This window comes from Musca domestica, unplaced genomic scaffold (genome assembly GCF_030504385.1).
Source record: "Musca domestica strain aabys unplaced genomic scaffold, Musca_domestica.polishedcontigs.V.1.1 6, whole genome shotgun sequence".
Taxonomy (NCBI): Eukaryota; Metazoa; Arthropoda; class Insecta; order Diptera; family Muscidae; genus Musca; species Musca domestica.
This window is the reverse complement of record NW_026712363.1, coordinates 15594092-15611206: the sequence shown is the minus strand read 5'-3', so window position 1 is coordinate 15611206 and position 17115 is coordinate 15594092. Positions and strand designations below refer to the sequence as shown.

General features: G+C 36.1%; 2 protein-coding genes across 2 annotated transcripts in view; both read right to left on the bottom strand.

Annotated features, from left to right (window-relative positions):
* The window catches only part of LOC101900197 (pyroglutamyl-peptidase 1), a 353702-nt gene that overhangs the window by 145316 nt on the left and 191271 nt on the right, over positions 1 to 17115 (bottom strand). The gene's annotated exons all lie outside the window — the stretch shown is intronic.
* LOC101893614 (activity-regulated cytoskeleton associated protein 1-like) lies at positions 2922 to 4279 on the bottom strand. Its single transcript, XM_005191131.4, has one exon. It carries the CDS (start codon positions 4111 to 4113, stop codon positions 3379 to 3381), a length of 735 nt encoding a protein of 244 aa, XP_005191188.1. The 5' UTR covers positions 4114 to 4279; the 3' UTR covers positions 2922 to 3378.

Below are 17115 nucleotides of genomic sequence, written 5' to 3'. Positions count from 1 at the left end.
ACAAATATAGGTTCAGATTTGGATATACCTCCTATATATGTCCAATATCAGCCCAAATGTCCTGGGTTTTGGCAAATCTGACCGAATTCCGCCTAGAATCAAATACATCAAACTTGGTGAAAATCGGTTCAGATATAGCTATAGTTCGTAAAATGCACGATAGAATTAGATAGATTTTGATTTTGTACCAAATATCTCATAGAGCTCTGAAATGCCCTGTATAAACCTTTTTATGAGAGCTCTACTAAATATGCATAGTGGTGTAGGGTATCATATAGTCGGCCCCGCCCGACTTTTGAGCTTTCCTTACTGGTTTTTATTAAAAACACGATTTTCTCTTTCTCGAGAAAAAAAATTACAAAAATACATTTCGCAAAACATTTGTAATATAATAGCTGACCAATCAAAACTACTTTGGCGCAAATTTTTATAGCAGAAATTTTTGATGCAGTTTAATTGTTTCTACATTTTATTACAAAAAAATAATAATAATAAACAAGTAAAAAAGCTGTAAGTTTGACCTGGCCGAAATTTAAATACCCTCCACCATTTGGAACGAATTTGGCAATTTTTAAAATCCATTAAAAATTCAGTTGAAATCTTAAAAATACCGTACGTAGCGGTTATTTTAGGGCCTATACGACGACGTGGACCTGCATAGGCAACTTTTGTCATAAGCCATTACAATATTCAAATTCGAAACCTGCATAGACAATTTTCTGGCACAAGCTGTAGTATCCACTACAAATTTGGAACAATTCCGGTGAATAATGTCGCTAAAATCATCAAAATACCGAATAGCGGAAGGTATCGTATCGTAATTCGAAATTTGAAATAATTCCGGTAAATATTGTCGCTAAAATCATGAAAATACCGAATATCGGGAGGTACCGTTATATGGGGGCTATACCAAAATGTGGACCTACATGACCAATTTTCAATACCAAAAGTCCTGCAAACATTATATAAATTTGAGAAAAATGTTATCAGCCTACTAAATAGACATAGAAATATATGTATATATTCTGGATCAGCGTAAAATTCTAAGACGATCTAGCGATGTCCGTCTGTTGTAATCACGCGTCGAATTGAGATAGAAGACTAAAATTGTGCATACATGCATAGTTTGCCAGTAGGCAGGTTAAGTTCATAAATGGGCCATGTCGGCCCACGTTTTCGTATAGCCCCCATGTAACGGTACCTCCCGATATTCGGTATTTTCATGATTTCAGCGACATTATTTACCGGAATTATTTCAAATTTCGTATTTGAAATTCGTAATGGGTACTACAGCCTATGACAGAAAATTGTCTGTGAAGGTCCACGTCTTCGTATAGCCTCCATATAACGGTACCTCCCGATATTTGGTATTTTGATGATTTTAGCTACATTATAAACAGATTTTTCTTCAAGTTTCGCTTTTAAATATTGCAATAACTTATGACAAAAGTTTGCTATACAGGTCTACGTCGTCGTATAGGCATTCGGTAATTTTAAGATTTTAACAGAATTTTAAAGTGATTTTTTTTATTTTTTTTGTACCAAATGGTGGAGGGTATTAAAAGTTCGGCCCGGCTGAACTTACAGCTTTTTTACTTGTTATACCCTCTACCATTCTATGGAGGGTATATTAACTTTGTCATTGCATTTGTAACTCCTCGAAATATTCATAATAGACAATACAAAGTATATATATTCCGGATCAGCGTAACATTCTTAGACGATGTCCGCCTGTCCGTCTATCTGTCTGTTGTAATCACGCTATCTTTTGATCAAGTTAAGATAGAAGAATAAAATTGTGCATACATGCATAGTTTGCCAGTAGGCAGTATAAGTTCATAAATGGGTCATGTCGGCCCACGTTTTTGTATAGCCCCCATATAACGGCACCTCCCAATATTCGGTATTTTCATGATTTTAGCGACATTATTTACCGGAATTATTTCAAATTTCGTATTTGAAATTCGTAATGGGTACTACAGCCTATGACAGAAAATTGTGTGTGCAGGTCCACGTCTTCGTATAGCCTCCATATAACGGTACCTCCCGATATTCCGTATTTTAATAATTTTAGCGACATTATTCACAGAAAAATTGTAACAAATTTCGTATTTAAAGTTCGTTTATTTGTCTGTCACGATACAGCCTACATTTTATGACGTATAGCTTACATATTGGGCACAAGAATTTGTTTTGTGTCTAGGATGGTTGGTATTGAAAATCGGATATATCGGTCAACGTTTTGGAATTGCCGATATTCAGTATTTTGATGATTTTCGCCACATTTTTGCACGGATTTGTCTAAAACTTGGAATTTGTGGATCATAATGGGTTCTAGCTCCGGTGACGAAACATTGTATACATAGGTCCACGTTTTCGTATAGCCCCCACATTGTGGTACCTCTGAATTCTCAGTATTTGGTTGATTTTTGCCACATTTTTCCATGGATTTATCTAAAAATTGGTATTTGTAGTTCCTAACGGGTTCTAGCTCCGGCGGCAGAACATTGAATATTTAGGTCCACGCTTTCCGTAGCGCACATATAACGATGCCCACCGATATTCGATATTTTGATAATCCTAGTCACACATTTACCCACGAAATTGTTTCAAATTTGGTATTTAAGAAGATAAGATAGACGACAATCCTTGGAGTATAAAATTGTCTATAGAGGTTCCCGTTTTTATGGCCCAGTATAACTTTCTCACCCACTTTGTTTTTTTTTTTAAAGGTTCAACAGAATTATCCAGACGGTCTTACTGGTACTTGTAGTTTAAAGTGGGAAACAGTTGAATTCAGATACTTTCGTAGAAAAATGTTTCCTTAACACAAAGGTGGAGGGTATTAAAAGTTTGGCCCGGTCGAACTTAATTCCTTCTAAAATCCACTAGTAAGAAATAAATATGGCTTGGTATTACTGTTACTAATTATGGTCTTGTATAAAAATAGTTTATTTAAAAAAAAAATAAATATTAATTAATGTTAGTATACAAATTAAATAGTTCACTGGTTTTCAGGTTTTGCAGATCCACCTTTTTTGGAAGGCTATTTAAAATTTGCCCTAACCTAGCAACGATGCCAGTTTTAATATCTGCAATTGGCTCTAATAACCTATTTGATATCTAAATTGTAAATGAAATTCTCCAAACAAAATAATTTGGGAGATGCCAAAAATCAAAAGAATCCAAGAGATTTCTTAAGGGAATTTCCGGCAAAAGAAGTCAATATAAACCAGCTTCATTGAAATCGAAAGCAATTTCTTTCATCTTTCCTTATCAAATGTAATGTGTTTCCAATCCTTCGGCATCTACATTTCGGACCGGTTGCTTCCGCTGGACTGGTATGACATTACGATTGATCCACTTCTTGTTGTCCCTCTAGTTATCTCCATCCGATTTGCGTTTACGACACTGGTCCGTGGTATGGCCACGGAAATTGCAATATGTGCAACGTTTTAAGCCTCTAGAGCCACGTACTGGTCCCGTTTGTTCAGCCTCACCTTCCATTAAGTTATGCTCAATGATGCGTCCCTTTTCCAAAAGATCGCGGAATGTTGTGATGTCAGGTCGGGCAATATTCTGGCGGTATTTGATGTTCAAGAGACCATATACCAAATCGATTTCAGTCTCCTCATCATGTCTACCATCAGGCAGTTGAGCCAACAGAGCCCTCTTCTGGCACACAAAAGTATCAATGGCAACAGAATCCTCTTGTTTCTTTTCGAAGATTTCCATGTAGATTTGATAGGCCGGTTTGGTGGGCGAGAAATGGTCACGGACCAAAGCCAAAACATCATCCCACGTTGCGGCCTCCTTGCGAACACCCTGCCACCAGGTCGATGCCAGGCCATAGAAGAGCAAAGAGACACCCTTTAAGGCATCCTCGTCACTGATACCTTCGATTTCTTTGTAGGTTACAATTGAGGTTAAGAATTCTTCAACGGCTTCATGATCACGCTGGCCACCGAAACGGGAGGGGCAGTTACTGAAACTTCCCTTGGATTTGTTTTGGACAGTTTCAGCAGCCTGGGCAGCGCTGTTGGCAGCCGACACGCGTACAGCTTCGATGAGTTGTTGCAATTGTTCTGTGGTCATCTGCACCATTTCAGTCATTTTGTAGGTGTTGTTATTTAAAATTGTTCAAATCGATATTAAGGTTTTTCGATATTTTCTAACAAAGCCAATTTCTAATCTATGAGATTTGGCGAATGTTCTTAATAATATTGATAACGTTTGAATTCTAAAGAAACATTGATTAGGGTGCTGGTCGTTGCGTTAATCGAGGTTCGCAGTAGACTGGTTTACCACAGCGGTGCCGTGGACTTTTATAGTTGACAGAAACTACACACAACCACCACTTATCGAACATCAGTTATTTGTGCTAAAGGTGAGTGAGTAATAGTAAAATATTTCACCATTTGTGTAATTCAAAATGTAGAGTGGATTAGATTATATTCCCGCAACAAATATTTGAGGACAATTTTTTGGGAAGTAATAAAATGTTGATAGCAGCATACATACCTCAAATTGATTTTAAATAATAATCTATGAGAGGTCTTCGAATGTTATTTATGGTATGAATTTCTGAACTATTACTCTCTTCTATGATAGAAAATGACCTGTCCAGATCCACGTCTTCGTGAAGACCCCATATAATGGTACCACCAAATATTCGGTATTTTAACAATCTTAGCAACATTTTTTACTGCAATTGTTTCAAATTTAATACTTGGAGATCTCAACGGTTCCCCTTTCTATGTCAAACCAGTAAGGAATAGTCAAAAGTCGGGCGAGCCGACTATATGATACCCTACACCACTTTGCGTATTTAGTAGAGCTCCCTTGACAAAAAAGTTTATATTGAGAATTTATTTGAAGTAGATCATACCTTCTATCAACCTTTTACTTACGAGCAATTATAATTTGGTTTCAGAAGGAACTAATTTATAGGAGGCATATCCAATTCTGAATCGATTTTCACCAAATTTGACGGAGACATTTTTATCTTATATAACAATTAACATTGCTGTAGAATGCTTGATATCACTTCGAGAAAGATTGGCTGATATTAGCTATTATTTGCGCAATAAACCTAAAATCGGAATAAGTATGTATAGACTAATTTGATATGACCTTGATAAAATTTGACAGAGGTATTCCTGAGCTCCATAGGTTATCTGGTACCAAATATCAAACGTGTGTGGCGTTATATGCACGCATGTGAGGGACTTAAAACCCCAAATCGGATGAAACATAAACATGGGAGCTATAGCTATATCTGAACCGATTGTCGCCAAATTTGATGTACTTGCTTCTAAACTGAATTCGGTCGGATGTGCCAAAACTCAGGTCATTTGGACTGATATTTTCCATTTGGTGCACAATTAACCCGAAATCGGTCGAAGATATGCATGGGGGCTATATCCAAATCTGAACCGATCTTAAAAAAATTTCGCAGAGGTATTTCTGCTCTATATCTAAAGCTATAGCTGAAACGAATTTCATTTGAACAAATTGAAATACTTATTTCTAGGATGATTTTAGTCCGGTGTGCCCACATTTAGGTCATTTGGGTTGATATTAGCCATATAGAGCACAATAAATCTGATATCGGATATTTATATATATATATATATATATATATATATATATATATATATATATATATATATATATATATATATATATATATATATATATAAATATATATATATATATATATATATATATATATATATATATATATATATATATATATATATATATATATATATTTATATATATATATATATATATATATATATATATATATATATTTTGTGCTCCAGGTTATCTGGTATCAAATTTCATTTCTGTGGAGTGCATATTACGCATGTGAGGAACTTAAAATGTCAAATCGGATCGGATTTCAATAGGGTTCTTCCTTGGGTCAAACTAACGGTTTGTAAAAAATATCATCTCGATCGGGAAATAAATGCGGCTTGTAGTTTGTTTACAAAAATACATGGACAGACGGAAAAACATGTATAAATCGACTCAGATTCTATGCAGATCATCAAAAGGAACTTGAGGTCTAACTCGCTTCCTTCTCTATGTTACAAACAAATGCACAAAGGCAAAATACCCTGACCACAGTGCGGTGTGGGGTATAAAAATCGACAAATATATCTTCGATAGACCCACAAAAATTTCTGTTTAAAAATCCACGATTACATCCCTGGCAGTCCTTCATAAAATATAGTTAAAAAATCCCAAATTTTAAAGAAATATAGGGGCTTTAATCAGTCAGTCGTCAAAATGACACACATTTCAATATTTTACTAACTTGGGATGTATCCATTTTTTAGGGCCACATCTTTGGAAATCGTATGGGCCTCATAAAAATGTAATGTTGGTATTTTATGTCACATTTTTCAAATTTGACATTTGAAGTTCCAAATGGGTACCACTTCCTATGACAGAGAATTGTATATGAAGATCCACATCCATACCTTGCGACATTCGGTGCTTTTCCGATTCCGGAATTATATCAAAATTGTTATTAGGAATTTACAATGGGCCTTTTCTTTCACATAATTTTCAATAAACGTCCACGCTTTCATTTAGCTCCCTATATAACTGTACCACCCCAGTTCGGTATTTTGATAATTTTAGAGACATTTTTTCCAAAGGATTTGTTCAAAATTTGCAAGTTCCATCCAAATGGTAGAGGGTATTAAAAGTTCGTACCGGCCGGCTTTTTACAAATTTGGTATATTAAGTTCCATATGGATACCACATTCTATGACAGAAAATTACCTAGGAAGGTCCACATACATTGCTATATTCTGTACTTTTCCGATTTTCACCATATTTTCCAACGGATTTATCTCAAAATTGTTGTCATGAGTTCGTCTCCATAAAACATTTGACCTGTTTCAGAACTGCAAGAATGTAAAAATATTTATTTTATTTCCCTTTATGGTATCGAGAAAAATTGCAAAAATTGTAGATTCTTGCAGGATCTGGAACAGAGCTGGTCCCACCTGTAGTATGTATTGTTGGATTCTCTCAAAAAATGTGTTTAAAATGTTAGAATGATGAACGTATTGGCCGGGCACGCAATATTCACCAGCCTTATTGCTCGTCGTTTGGGGTGGGATCTTGCCTTTGTCCATCAATAGCCACAACAACTACAAGTTATATTTTTATTACGTGCATTATTGTTAACAAGAAGAAAATAATTAACAGGATAGTGAAAGGAAGAGGGTATCTACAGCCCTAGAAAATAGACAAAACTTTGGTTTTCAACTAATCAGGTTGAGCCATGCTAAGGTGTTGTCAGCATGGTAAGCCCACCCATCCTGTTCACCATAAAATCCACACTAAGGAAATTAATATCATATGATAAACCCACTGTTTGTTACCCTACATTACCTTTTGGACCCTTTAAATCAAACCCTTAGGATTCAATTCAATACATGATTACAAAAATCATTGATTTATTGAAAAAAAATTCCATTAGAGACTAAAACGAATTAAATACTAACTATTATTTCCTTAATCATTATTCAAATCCAGAAATGATTTTAACCAAAAATTAAATTCACAACTTAAAAAGTTAATACAGGTTAAGGTAAAATTGTTATCAACAAACGCAATAATTTAATGATTATCCTAGAATTTATAAAGTTATTCTTTAAAAAAAAAAAATTCAAAATTTAATTATTTTATGACGGTCTGTCTTATCCCTTTAGGAATTTATAATACCGATATAAAAAAAACATTATAGATAAATAATATATTTTCTTAGAAAAATGTAATTTTAAGAATTTTAAAATAATTCAAGTTAATGCGATAAACGTGTGAAACATATTGGCTGAAACATTTGATGAAAATTAAAAAAAAATGTTATTTGTATATAAGAGGCAAAATTTATGGGTATGGATGTGTATCATTTTTTTTTCTATCCGTTTACATATCACGGTTCCCCTAAGGTAAAATCAGCTGTTGGGTCATTGAACTCTTTTCTGTTGAGTATACACACACATACACACATAATTTTGATATTTATCACTTGTTATATGCAAGTTATATTTGGCAAGAAAATTCGCCAAAAAAAAAATATTTTATACCAAATAACAAAAAGACAATGATTACCGGCTGATTGTTGGATGGATATGCATGGAAAACTAACAAAAAGTATTAAAAATACTAAAGAAAAAAAATCAAAGCAAAAAATAACAGACAGATTTGGAGTTAATGTTAGTATGGTGATGCAGGGCTTTTCAAACTGTAGCCCACCAAAGAGCGAGTTAACAGACTTGTACTGATGTTAACAGTGGTTGGTCAGTTAACATAGCACACACCACAGCATATTCATCCAACCAGTACAGCACTATCTTTGATCAGCAGGAAATAAAGAGGAGCAAATACAAACGAGTTAGTTCTTGAGTTAACCTCTAAATACCAATATTAATAATTAATGCAGATTTTTTTTAAAGGACTTTAAACAATATATGTATATACAAAAAATTACGTTCCAAAAATATGCAAAATGAGAGAATGGACTAACGGTTAACTCCCAGAATGTGGTACTCATTTGTGTTTGCTCTGGATAAATGAAAGAGATCGTCACTTACTACTTATGTTGCTGGAGCTCCCACGACGAAAGGCCTTTCAGAGGGGGTGAGGTTGACAAAATAAACCACGATCTCCAAAACTTAAGGCGATGTTCAATAATTTTTTCTTAATTTTTCTGCTGCAATAGACACTGTTCTTTTATAGTATTTGGCATATGTTTCAACGTTTTTTTTTTTTCTTTGGATCATTCTTCAAATGTTCATTTGCCAATCTCATTATTTACACAGTTTAATAGAAGTTAAAAAATAACACTTTTTCTCTCATTTGGGTCATCAAATGTGTTTCACTTTCATACGTTTCCACTACCGCGTACAAGAACAAAACAAAGTAAATCTTATGCAACAATTGACAAAATCGGTATATAATAAAATGAACTACACTAAATTTATATGAATCTGTTATTGAGTTTTCTGTTAAAAAGGCCAAACCACGAATTTTACACTGATTTCGGGATAGATTTTCATAACTTCTCGTATTAGAAACACTTTTAAATATAATTGTGGTGCTGTCAACTTTGTCTTGTTGATACCCCGACGGAACAAAATCAACTGTTTGCTGAGGATTTCTACGGTACTCTTGCAGTTACCACCTTTAGGTTTCCAGGGGTTACCCAACGCAACTAGGGGTAAAGGGAATCCTAGGAATATTGAAAAAGAAACACCAACGAACATTAGCTCTCGCATATTTGTGAGTTCCTACAGAATAATGATGAATCTTACCCAGTAAATATTAATATAGAGGACAACAGAAAAAAAAACTCAGCTCCATGAACCAAAAGGGATACTAGTTAATCAAAATCAATATAGGTTATTGAAAAAAAAACAACACCTATGTGGTTGCTTCGATGATTGGCCAGCTTAATTTTCTGCTGACTACCAGAAAATTTACACCAAACTGGTAGAAAATGATTTAGAGCTCATCCGGGGTTTTTATACCTTGGCCTTTTTAATCCCAAATCCAAAGGGCACACATCTTTAAACCAAAGGACACACAGCTTTCGAAGGTATGGCAGAAAATGTTCTTGTTGCAAAGAATTATACTCTGGGTGTTAATCGTTTAAAGAACAAAATCAAAAAGAACTTCATTCCATTATGCCACTAGCTTTTCTAGCCTCGGCTACATTAATGAGGCAAATAGCTGAATCACTAACATATGCATAAAGTTCCAAAATTCAGTATGGCTCCAAAAATTTAACTGCTACATTCAAGCCTGAATGCCTATGTATACATAGTCACACAAACAAGAAAAAGTTGGTATAACGAAAGTAAACAGATTTCACCACTTGAGGTAGGGGAAATTTGGTAACGCCAACAACAATTGAATTCGCCGATCATGTAAACACAACCTGACATTAATATTTATCATATTTCATACTCTTTTAGCTGTATGCTTTTCTAACATAAGAGAAAAATACAAAAAAATAGTTAAAAGAAGCGGAAAAAAAAATAAACATGACGGAGCCGGGATTCGAACCTGGGTTTCCGGATCGGTAACCAAAGTCGCAACCACTAGGCCACTGCAGGTCTAGCACCTAGTATAGATAAGTGAATATATGAAATGGCAATCGATGTAACAGCAAACTAGGTTACAACAAGAATTGCAGTTCTTCAGAAATCTATAAATAGAACAGTGTAAACAAGATCCACAAAGTGGATTACATTTTAGGGGAATATAAATATGTAGCGAGTAATGTTAATTAACATTAGTTTCTATGCATACGAAACCAGAGATGTCAAACCATACTGTCTGAAGTGCCATATAAAATTTAAATATTCGTAATTCGTGAAAAATCTGCATGCCCTGCTATAATACCCCCCGCCAAAATCAGACTTAACGGATGAAAACAAGTAAAGGCTGATACAGCATGCAGATTTGTATCTACATTCGCATGTCTTTTGCGTGGTAAATACCAAGAGATTTGCCTTGGGGGTCCTCCAACTCATAGTAGCAGTTACCTATTTTTCGCCGAACTTTGCATTTTATAAACGTAGGGGCTAGTTTTGCGTTATAACCTTTTTCCAAGCTACTCTGACTAAAATTTCTTCGAAAAACTTCCTGCCCAACATCATATGAAACCTGACGTGATCTGAGATTGTATTGTGTCTCGTTACGTTCCTGTTGCTTACGCATAACCTGCATTGCTTTTGATCTTACTAGGTCAAAGCTGTCAGATCTATTAAAATTCATAGATCTATCCTCTAAAACATTAAGTTTCCGCAATAGCTGGTACGTGGATCCGTTGGTAACCATATGCTGGCCAAACGCCATGAAATACGGAGATGTCCCAATGGCAGTGTGGACAGTAGATCTCAGGGCACAAGCTATGTGGCTTAATTTTTCATCCCAGTCCTTTTGGTCTGGGTGTACGTAGGCTTTTATGGCTGAAATTATTGATCTATTTACCCTTTCCGAGGCGTTAGCCTGTGGTGAGTAAACAGCAGTGTACATATGGGAAACTTTATAAAAATCCAGTAACTGATTGAACTTTTTTGCCCTAAACTGGGTTCCATTATCAGAAACTATACATTCTGGAACTCCGAAAGTATGAAGTAATTCTTCTTCTAAATACTTTACTACGACGTCTGCTGTAAATTTTTTCACTGGGCGGATAAAACAAAATTTAGAAAAATGATCCAGGACAATAAATATACCTATATTACCTGATCGAGATCTAGGATATGGTCCTATAAAGTCCACATATAGCTTCTGGAAAAATCTTTGAGTACTACTTGTCTCCCTAATGGGTGGTCTCATAATTTTGTTAGGATGCTTTGTGCTTTTGCACACCTCACAGGAATTAATGTAATTCTTGACATCCGAAACTAAATTCGGCCAGAAGTAGTATCTTCTAATTCTTTCCAATGTTTTGTTGATTCCACAGTGGGAAGATAAAGGATCATCATGGTGCTTTTGTAACACATCTGGTATTAAAGCATTGGGAATCCACAACTTCCATGCACTGTCATCAGCTACGGGGTCACCAACAGCATGATCAGTTCGCCGATATAAATATCCATCAATGATCTTTAAATCAGGTGTTACATCACTATTCTGTTCGACTCTTCTGAGCAATTCCTTGTATTCCTCGGAGGAAAAATGTTCTGACTCCAAATCAACAAATACACCAAGATTTTTTTTAACTTCTAACAAAGAGAAAATACCCGACAAATCATCCGTATTGGTACGCGAAAGCGCATCGGGAACTATGTTCTGCGATCCCTTACGATGCTCAATTTTGAACCGGTACCCTTGAAGTTTCAAAGCCCATCTAGCTAGCCTGCTGCTTAAATCGGTCTGGGACATGAGCCATTTGAGAGAGGCGTGATCGGTGATCACCGTGAACTCATGTCCCTCAACATAAGCTCGAAACTTCTTGATGCAAAGCATTGCTGCCAAGCATTCTTGTTCGGTGACGCTATAGTTGCGTTGGGCTTGGTTAAGTTTCTTCGACATAAATGCCACCGGAAACTCATCACCTTCCGCATTCTTTTGCACCAATACTCCTCCTATTCCTGTCTTGCTTGCGTCACAATGTATGAAGAATGGCATTGTGAAGTCAGGACTATGCAAGACAGGGGCTGTGCTTAGAATGGACTTTAATTCCTCAAAGGACTTCTGAGCCTCCTCGGTCCATATGAACTTACGATTGCTCTTCAATAAATCAGTCAACGGAGTCGATATCGCAGCATAGTTCCTAATGAACTTTCGGTACCAACCGGACATTCCTAAAAATCGTCGAACTTGCTTAACCGATCTTGGTATTGGAAATTCAGTAATTGCCGAAATTTTATCGGGGTCGGTACGAATTGTACCATCACCAACCACGTGACCTAAATAGCGAACCTCAGATCTACAAAATTTACTTTTTTCGACATTAATTGTCAACCCTGCACTTCGGAGACATTCAGCCACTTCCGTTAGTACCTCTAGATGCCTTTCAAATGTTGGAGATACCACTAGAAGATCGTCCAGGTAGACCAAAACCTCAGTCCTGAGAGACGCTGGAATTACCCTGTCCATGAGCCTACACATGGTTTGCGGGGCATTACAGAGGCCAAAGGGCATGACCTTAAAATGGTATAGCGGCCTCCCAGGTACTGTGAAAGCAGTCTTACCTTTCGACGATTCGTCCAGTGGTATCTGCCAAAACGCATCTTTTAGATCAAGGCTCGTTATATATTCCGCCTTAGGCAGACGACTCAAGATGCCTTCAATGTGGGGAAGTGGGTAAGCATCCCCTTCAGTAACAGCATTAAGTTTTCGACTATCTAGACACAACCGATTTTTGCCTGGCTTACGATGAAGGACAATTGGCGAACACCAAGGACTAGAAGATACTTCTATCACCCCCATAGCTAGCATGCGGTCCAGCTCTGCATAGATCATTTTTTCGATTGCTGGAGAGACAGGGAAATGGCGTTGCTTAATAGGGGTGACTTTACCCGTGTTTATGGTATGATAGATAATGTTGGTTTTCCCTAGACCTTCTTTCGCAAACGAAGGAAACCGATCAATTACAGCCTGTAACTGGAACTTCTGATCCTCGGTCAGAGTTTTTTGGTCTAACGAATTGTCTTTATTCAAAGATAAATCAAGGTTGGCAACACTAGGAAGAAGAGATGAAGGAAGCAAATCAAAAATTTTCCAAAAATCGATACCTAAAATCAAATTCTGGGACAGATTTGGGACTACGTAAATGGTGAGGGGAAGACTTTTTCCACGAAAAACTATGTCGGTCGTAAATACACCAGAGATATGCTGAGGTTTACCATCTGCCGTGTTGACAGTGGTGTGCAACTTTTTATAGGGGATATTTGATGAAAGAAACTCTAGTGCGGCTTGAGATCCTAAGCAGGATACCGACGCACCCGTGTCCAAAAGACCAATCACATTTTTCCCTAACAAAACCACCTCGGCATAGGGACGGACATCTCCTGGTCTACCAAGTACTGAAATGGCAAAATCCTTTTTAAACTTCTTAACCTTCTTCCAAAATTGTTGTATTCTTTTAGTAGATCGAGATATACGGGGTTCCTCATTGAAAATCTTTTTCCTTACATTTCGATAGTTTTCCAACCGTATATGGAAAGGTATTATTGGACGAGGTCCAATATTTCTAGACGGACAACCTTCTACACCCACACCTACATCGACATCCTCACATACATTTACCAATTTCGAATCAGAAAATTCAGTGGAAGCTTCCTTTTGACTTCTATATCTACAACTACTAACTAATGAAAAATCTTGACGACGAAGAACCTTTACATTGTCTGAGAGGACTGCTGGCACGTTTTCGGTCTGAGTGCACCTCTCTGGAAGTTTTTTGAATTGGTATTACACGTGCTGCAATTCGGCTTGTACACCTGTGGTGTACCACATCCATAACAAAACACAGACCGCTCAGCAAGACACTCCTGATACCTGTGACCCGATTTTCTACAATTCCAACAAATTGTAGCAAGTTCCGAGACCTCTTCATACTCAAGAAGCTCTGGATCAGTAGGACTGTTAACATTAACTTCAGCAACTCGTCTTGAAAAATTATTGGACCTGGTATTTGCAAAAGTATGTCTCCTACTCAAATCTTGCAAGAAAAACTCTCTGCGTCTACAGATCTCTCTCAGCTGACCAACGGATGCTATTGTCATGTTTAAGATCTCATGCTGTATATCAGGTAATAGATTTCGACGCAAAATTTCTACCAAAATTTTGTCTTCCAGTGGCTTATCCAAACGATCGACCAAATCAATGACAGCTTCATAGAATACATCGAATGGTTCGTTGGGTTTCTGCTTCCTATCTCGTATTAATTCTCTAAAATCGATATCAGTTCGCGAATCCCTATACTGCTGTCGCAAAGCCTTACAGAGATCAAACCACTGAACCACATGCACGGAACGGTGAAACCTCCAAAACCATTCACTGGCCTTACCGTCAAAAAGAGCACTCGCACTTCGGCACAATGTTTCAAAATCGCCGTTAAGAGTCTGTTTTGTGAGGGCTTCAACGCGATAGATAAAATTATCCACCGGTAAGCTACTTGAACTTCCATTAAATTTAAGTTTCCAATTCGCTATAATTTGGCTAACCTTATCCGGTCGGGAAGCTAAATCGAAAAAGGACGAAGGATTGCTTAAACGTGATCTATTTAAAGAATTTCCATCTAGATTAATTTGACCATAACCATTGTTACTTCTCTCGTTATTTGAAGAAGGCAAACCAAGCAACTGCTCTAATGTTCTTTGCTCAACATCAGACACATTCGGCATGGCAACGTTATTGGTCCGAACTGGGGACGAAGCATCAACATTCTGGGAAGCAGGATTTATATTAAGACGGGTTAGACTAGCCTCTACACTTCTTTCTACCAATGAGGATATTTGACCTGACAGGGATTGAACCAGCTGTGCTTGTTGATCGCTTACTATCGAAGTTACAATATCTTTGACATTTTCCATAGTTAAAGTTGGTTGAGAACTCGAAGAACCTGCAGAAGGATTAGAACCTGATTCTCGTCGAAGTGACTCGTCGGTTCTATTTGCATCAAAAATTCTAGCTTTCGATGTAGATCTGGTGGTAATTGACGATCCGACCTTTTGGGTAGCAGAAGAATTTACTTGCTTTGCGTCTTTAATGATTTTGGATCCACATGCTGGGCAATCAGAATGCGTTTTTATATAACTGCTTATGCAAATCTTATGAAATGTGTGCCTACACACAGTCTCAGACAAAACAGAAGGATTTTGAATAGCTAAGTTACATATAGTACAGAAAGGAGAGTTTTCAACAACAGCTGCACCAGCCGCTTGCAAATCATCTGAACTCCTATCAAGGGGCATTGTAAATTCTATCAACTGTTAAGCAGACTAGACACAAACCGAAAATTAAGAAAAAAATTAGGGAAAAATATAAAAAACAGAAAGATTATCGGGTTTGACTATTTAGGAATCCAAACAAGTAAAGCAGAAGAGAAATAAATTAAAATCACCCAAATAAATGAAACCATGTGAAAACAGAAGGAATATACAAAAGAATAGAAACAAGGACATTGAAGGATCAGGCTGTAGACATAGATTTACTGTGGTTAAAAAATATGATAAATAATATTTTCAAATTCCAAAAAGTAAAAGAAATTAAGTAAAATCTCCACTTCAGCATGCAAAGTCGATGTCAGAATTAGGACGACACCCAAAATCTGAATTCATACAACATCAAAACCGAATGAAAATTCTACCCCAGCAGGATAACAAAATAATAAAAGTCCTGGTATTATGGCTATGCACTAATGCATTTTAACCATAAAAATTCCGACGAAATTGTATTATTCCGAATGAGAAAATTAACGAAACAAATCAAAAGAACTGAAAGATCAAGTGAAAAGAAAGTCATTTGAGAAAGGAACCTGAGCAAAGTTAACCTACGGTATATGAGATACCAAGATTTTTAACAAAATTTAAACTGTTTAATAACCCCACTCGGGCCCCACGTTGGGCGCCAAAAACTGTAGTATGTATTGTTGGATTCTCTCAAAAAATGTGTTTAAAATGTTAGAATGATGAACGTATTGGCCGGGCACGCAATATTCACCAGCCTTATTGCTCGTCGTTTGGGGTGGGATCTTGCCTTTGTCCATCAATAGCCACAACAACTACAAGTTATATTTTTATTACGTGCATTATTGTTAACAAGAAGAAAATAATTAACAGGATAGTGAAAGTAAGAGGGTATCTACAGCCCTAGAAAATAGACAAAACTTTGGTTTTCAACTAATCAGGTTGAGCCATGCTAAGGTGTTGTCAGCATGGTAAGCCCACCCATCCTGTTTACCATAAAATCCACACTAAGGAAATTAATATCATATGATAAACCCACTGTTTGTTACCCTACATTACCTTTTGGACCCTTTAAATCAAACCCTTAGGATTCAATTCAATACATGATTACAAAAATCATTGATTTATTGAAAAAAAATTCCATTAGAGACTAAAACGAATTAAATACTAACTATTATTTCCTTAATCATTATTCAAATCCAGAAATGATTTTAACCAAAAATTAAATTCACAACTTAAAAAGTTAATACAGGTTAAGGTAAAATTGTTATCAACAAACGCAATAATTTAATGATTATCCTAGAATTTATAAAGTTATTCTTTAAAAAAAAAAAAAATCAAAATTTAATTATTTTATGACGGTCTGTCTTATCCCTTTAGGAATTTATAATACCGATATAAAAAAAACATTATAGATAAATAATATATTTTCTTAGAAAAATGTAATTTTAAGAATTTTAAAATAATTCAAGTTAATGCGATAAACGTGTGAAACATATTGGCTGAAACATTTGATGAAAATTAAAAAAAATGTTATTTGTATATAAGAGGCAAAATTTATGGGTATGGATGTGTATCATTTTTTTTTCTATCCGTTTACATATCACGGTTCCCCTAAGGTAAAATCAGCTGTTGGGTCATTGAACTCTTTTCTGTT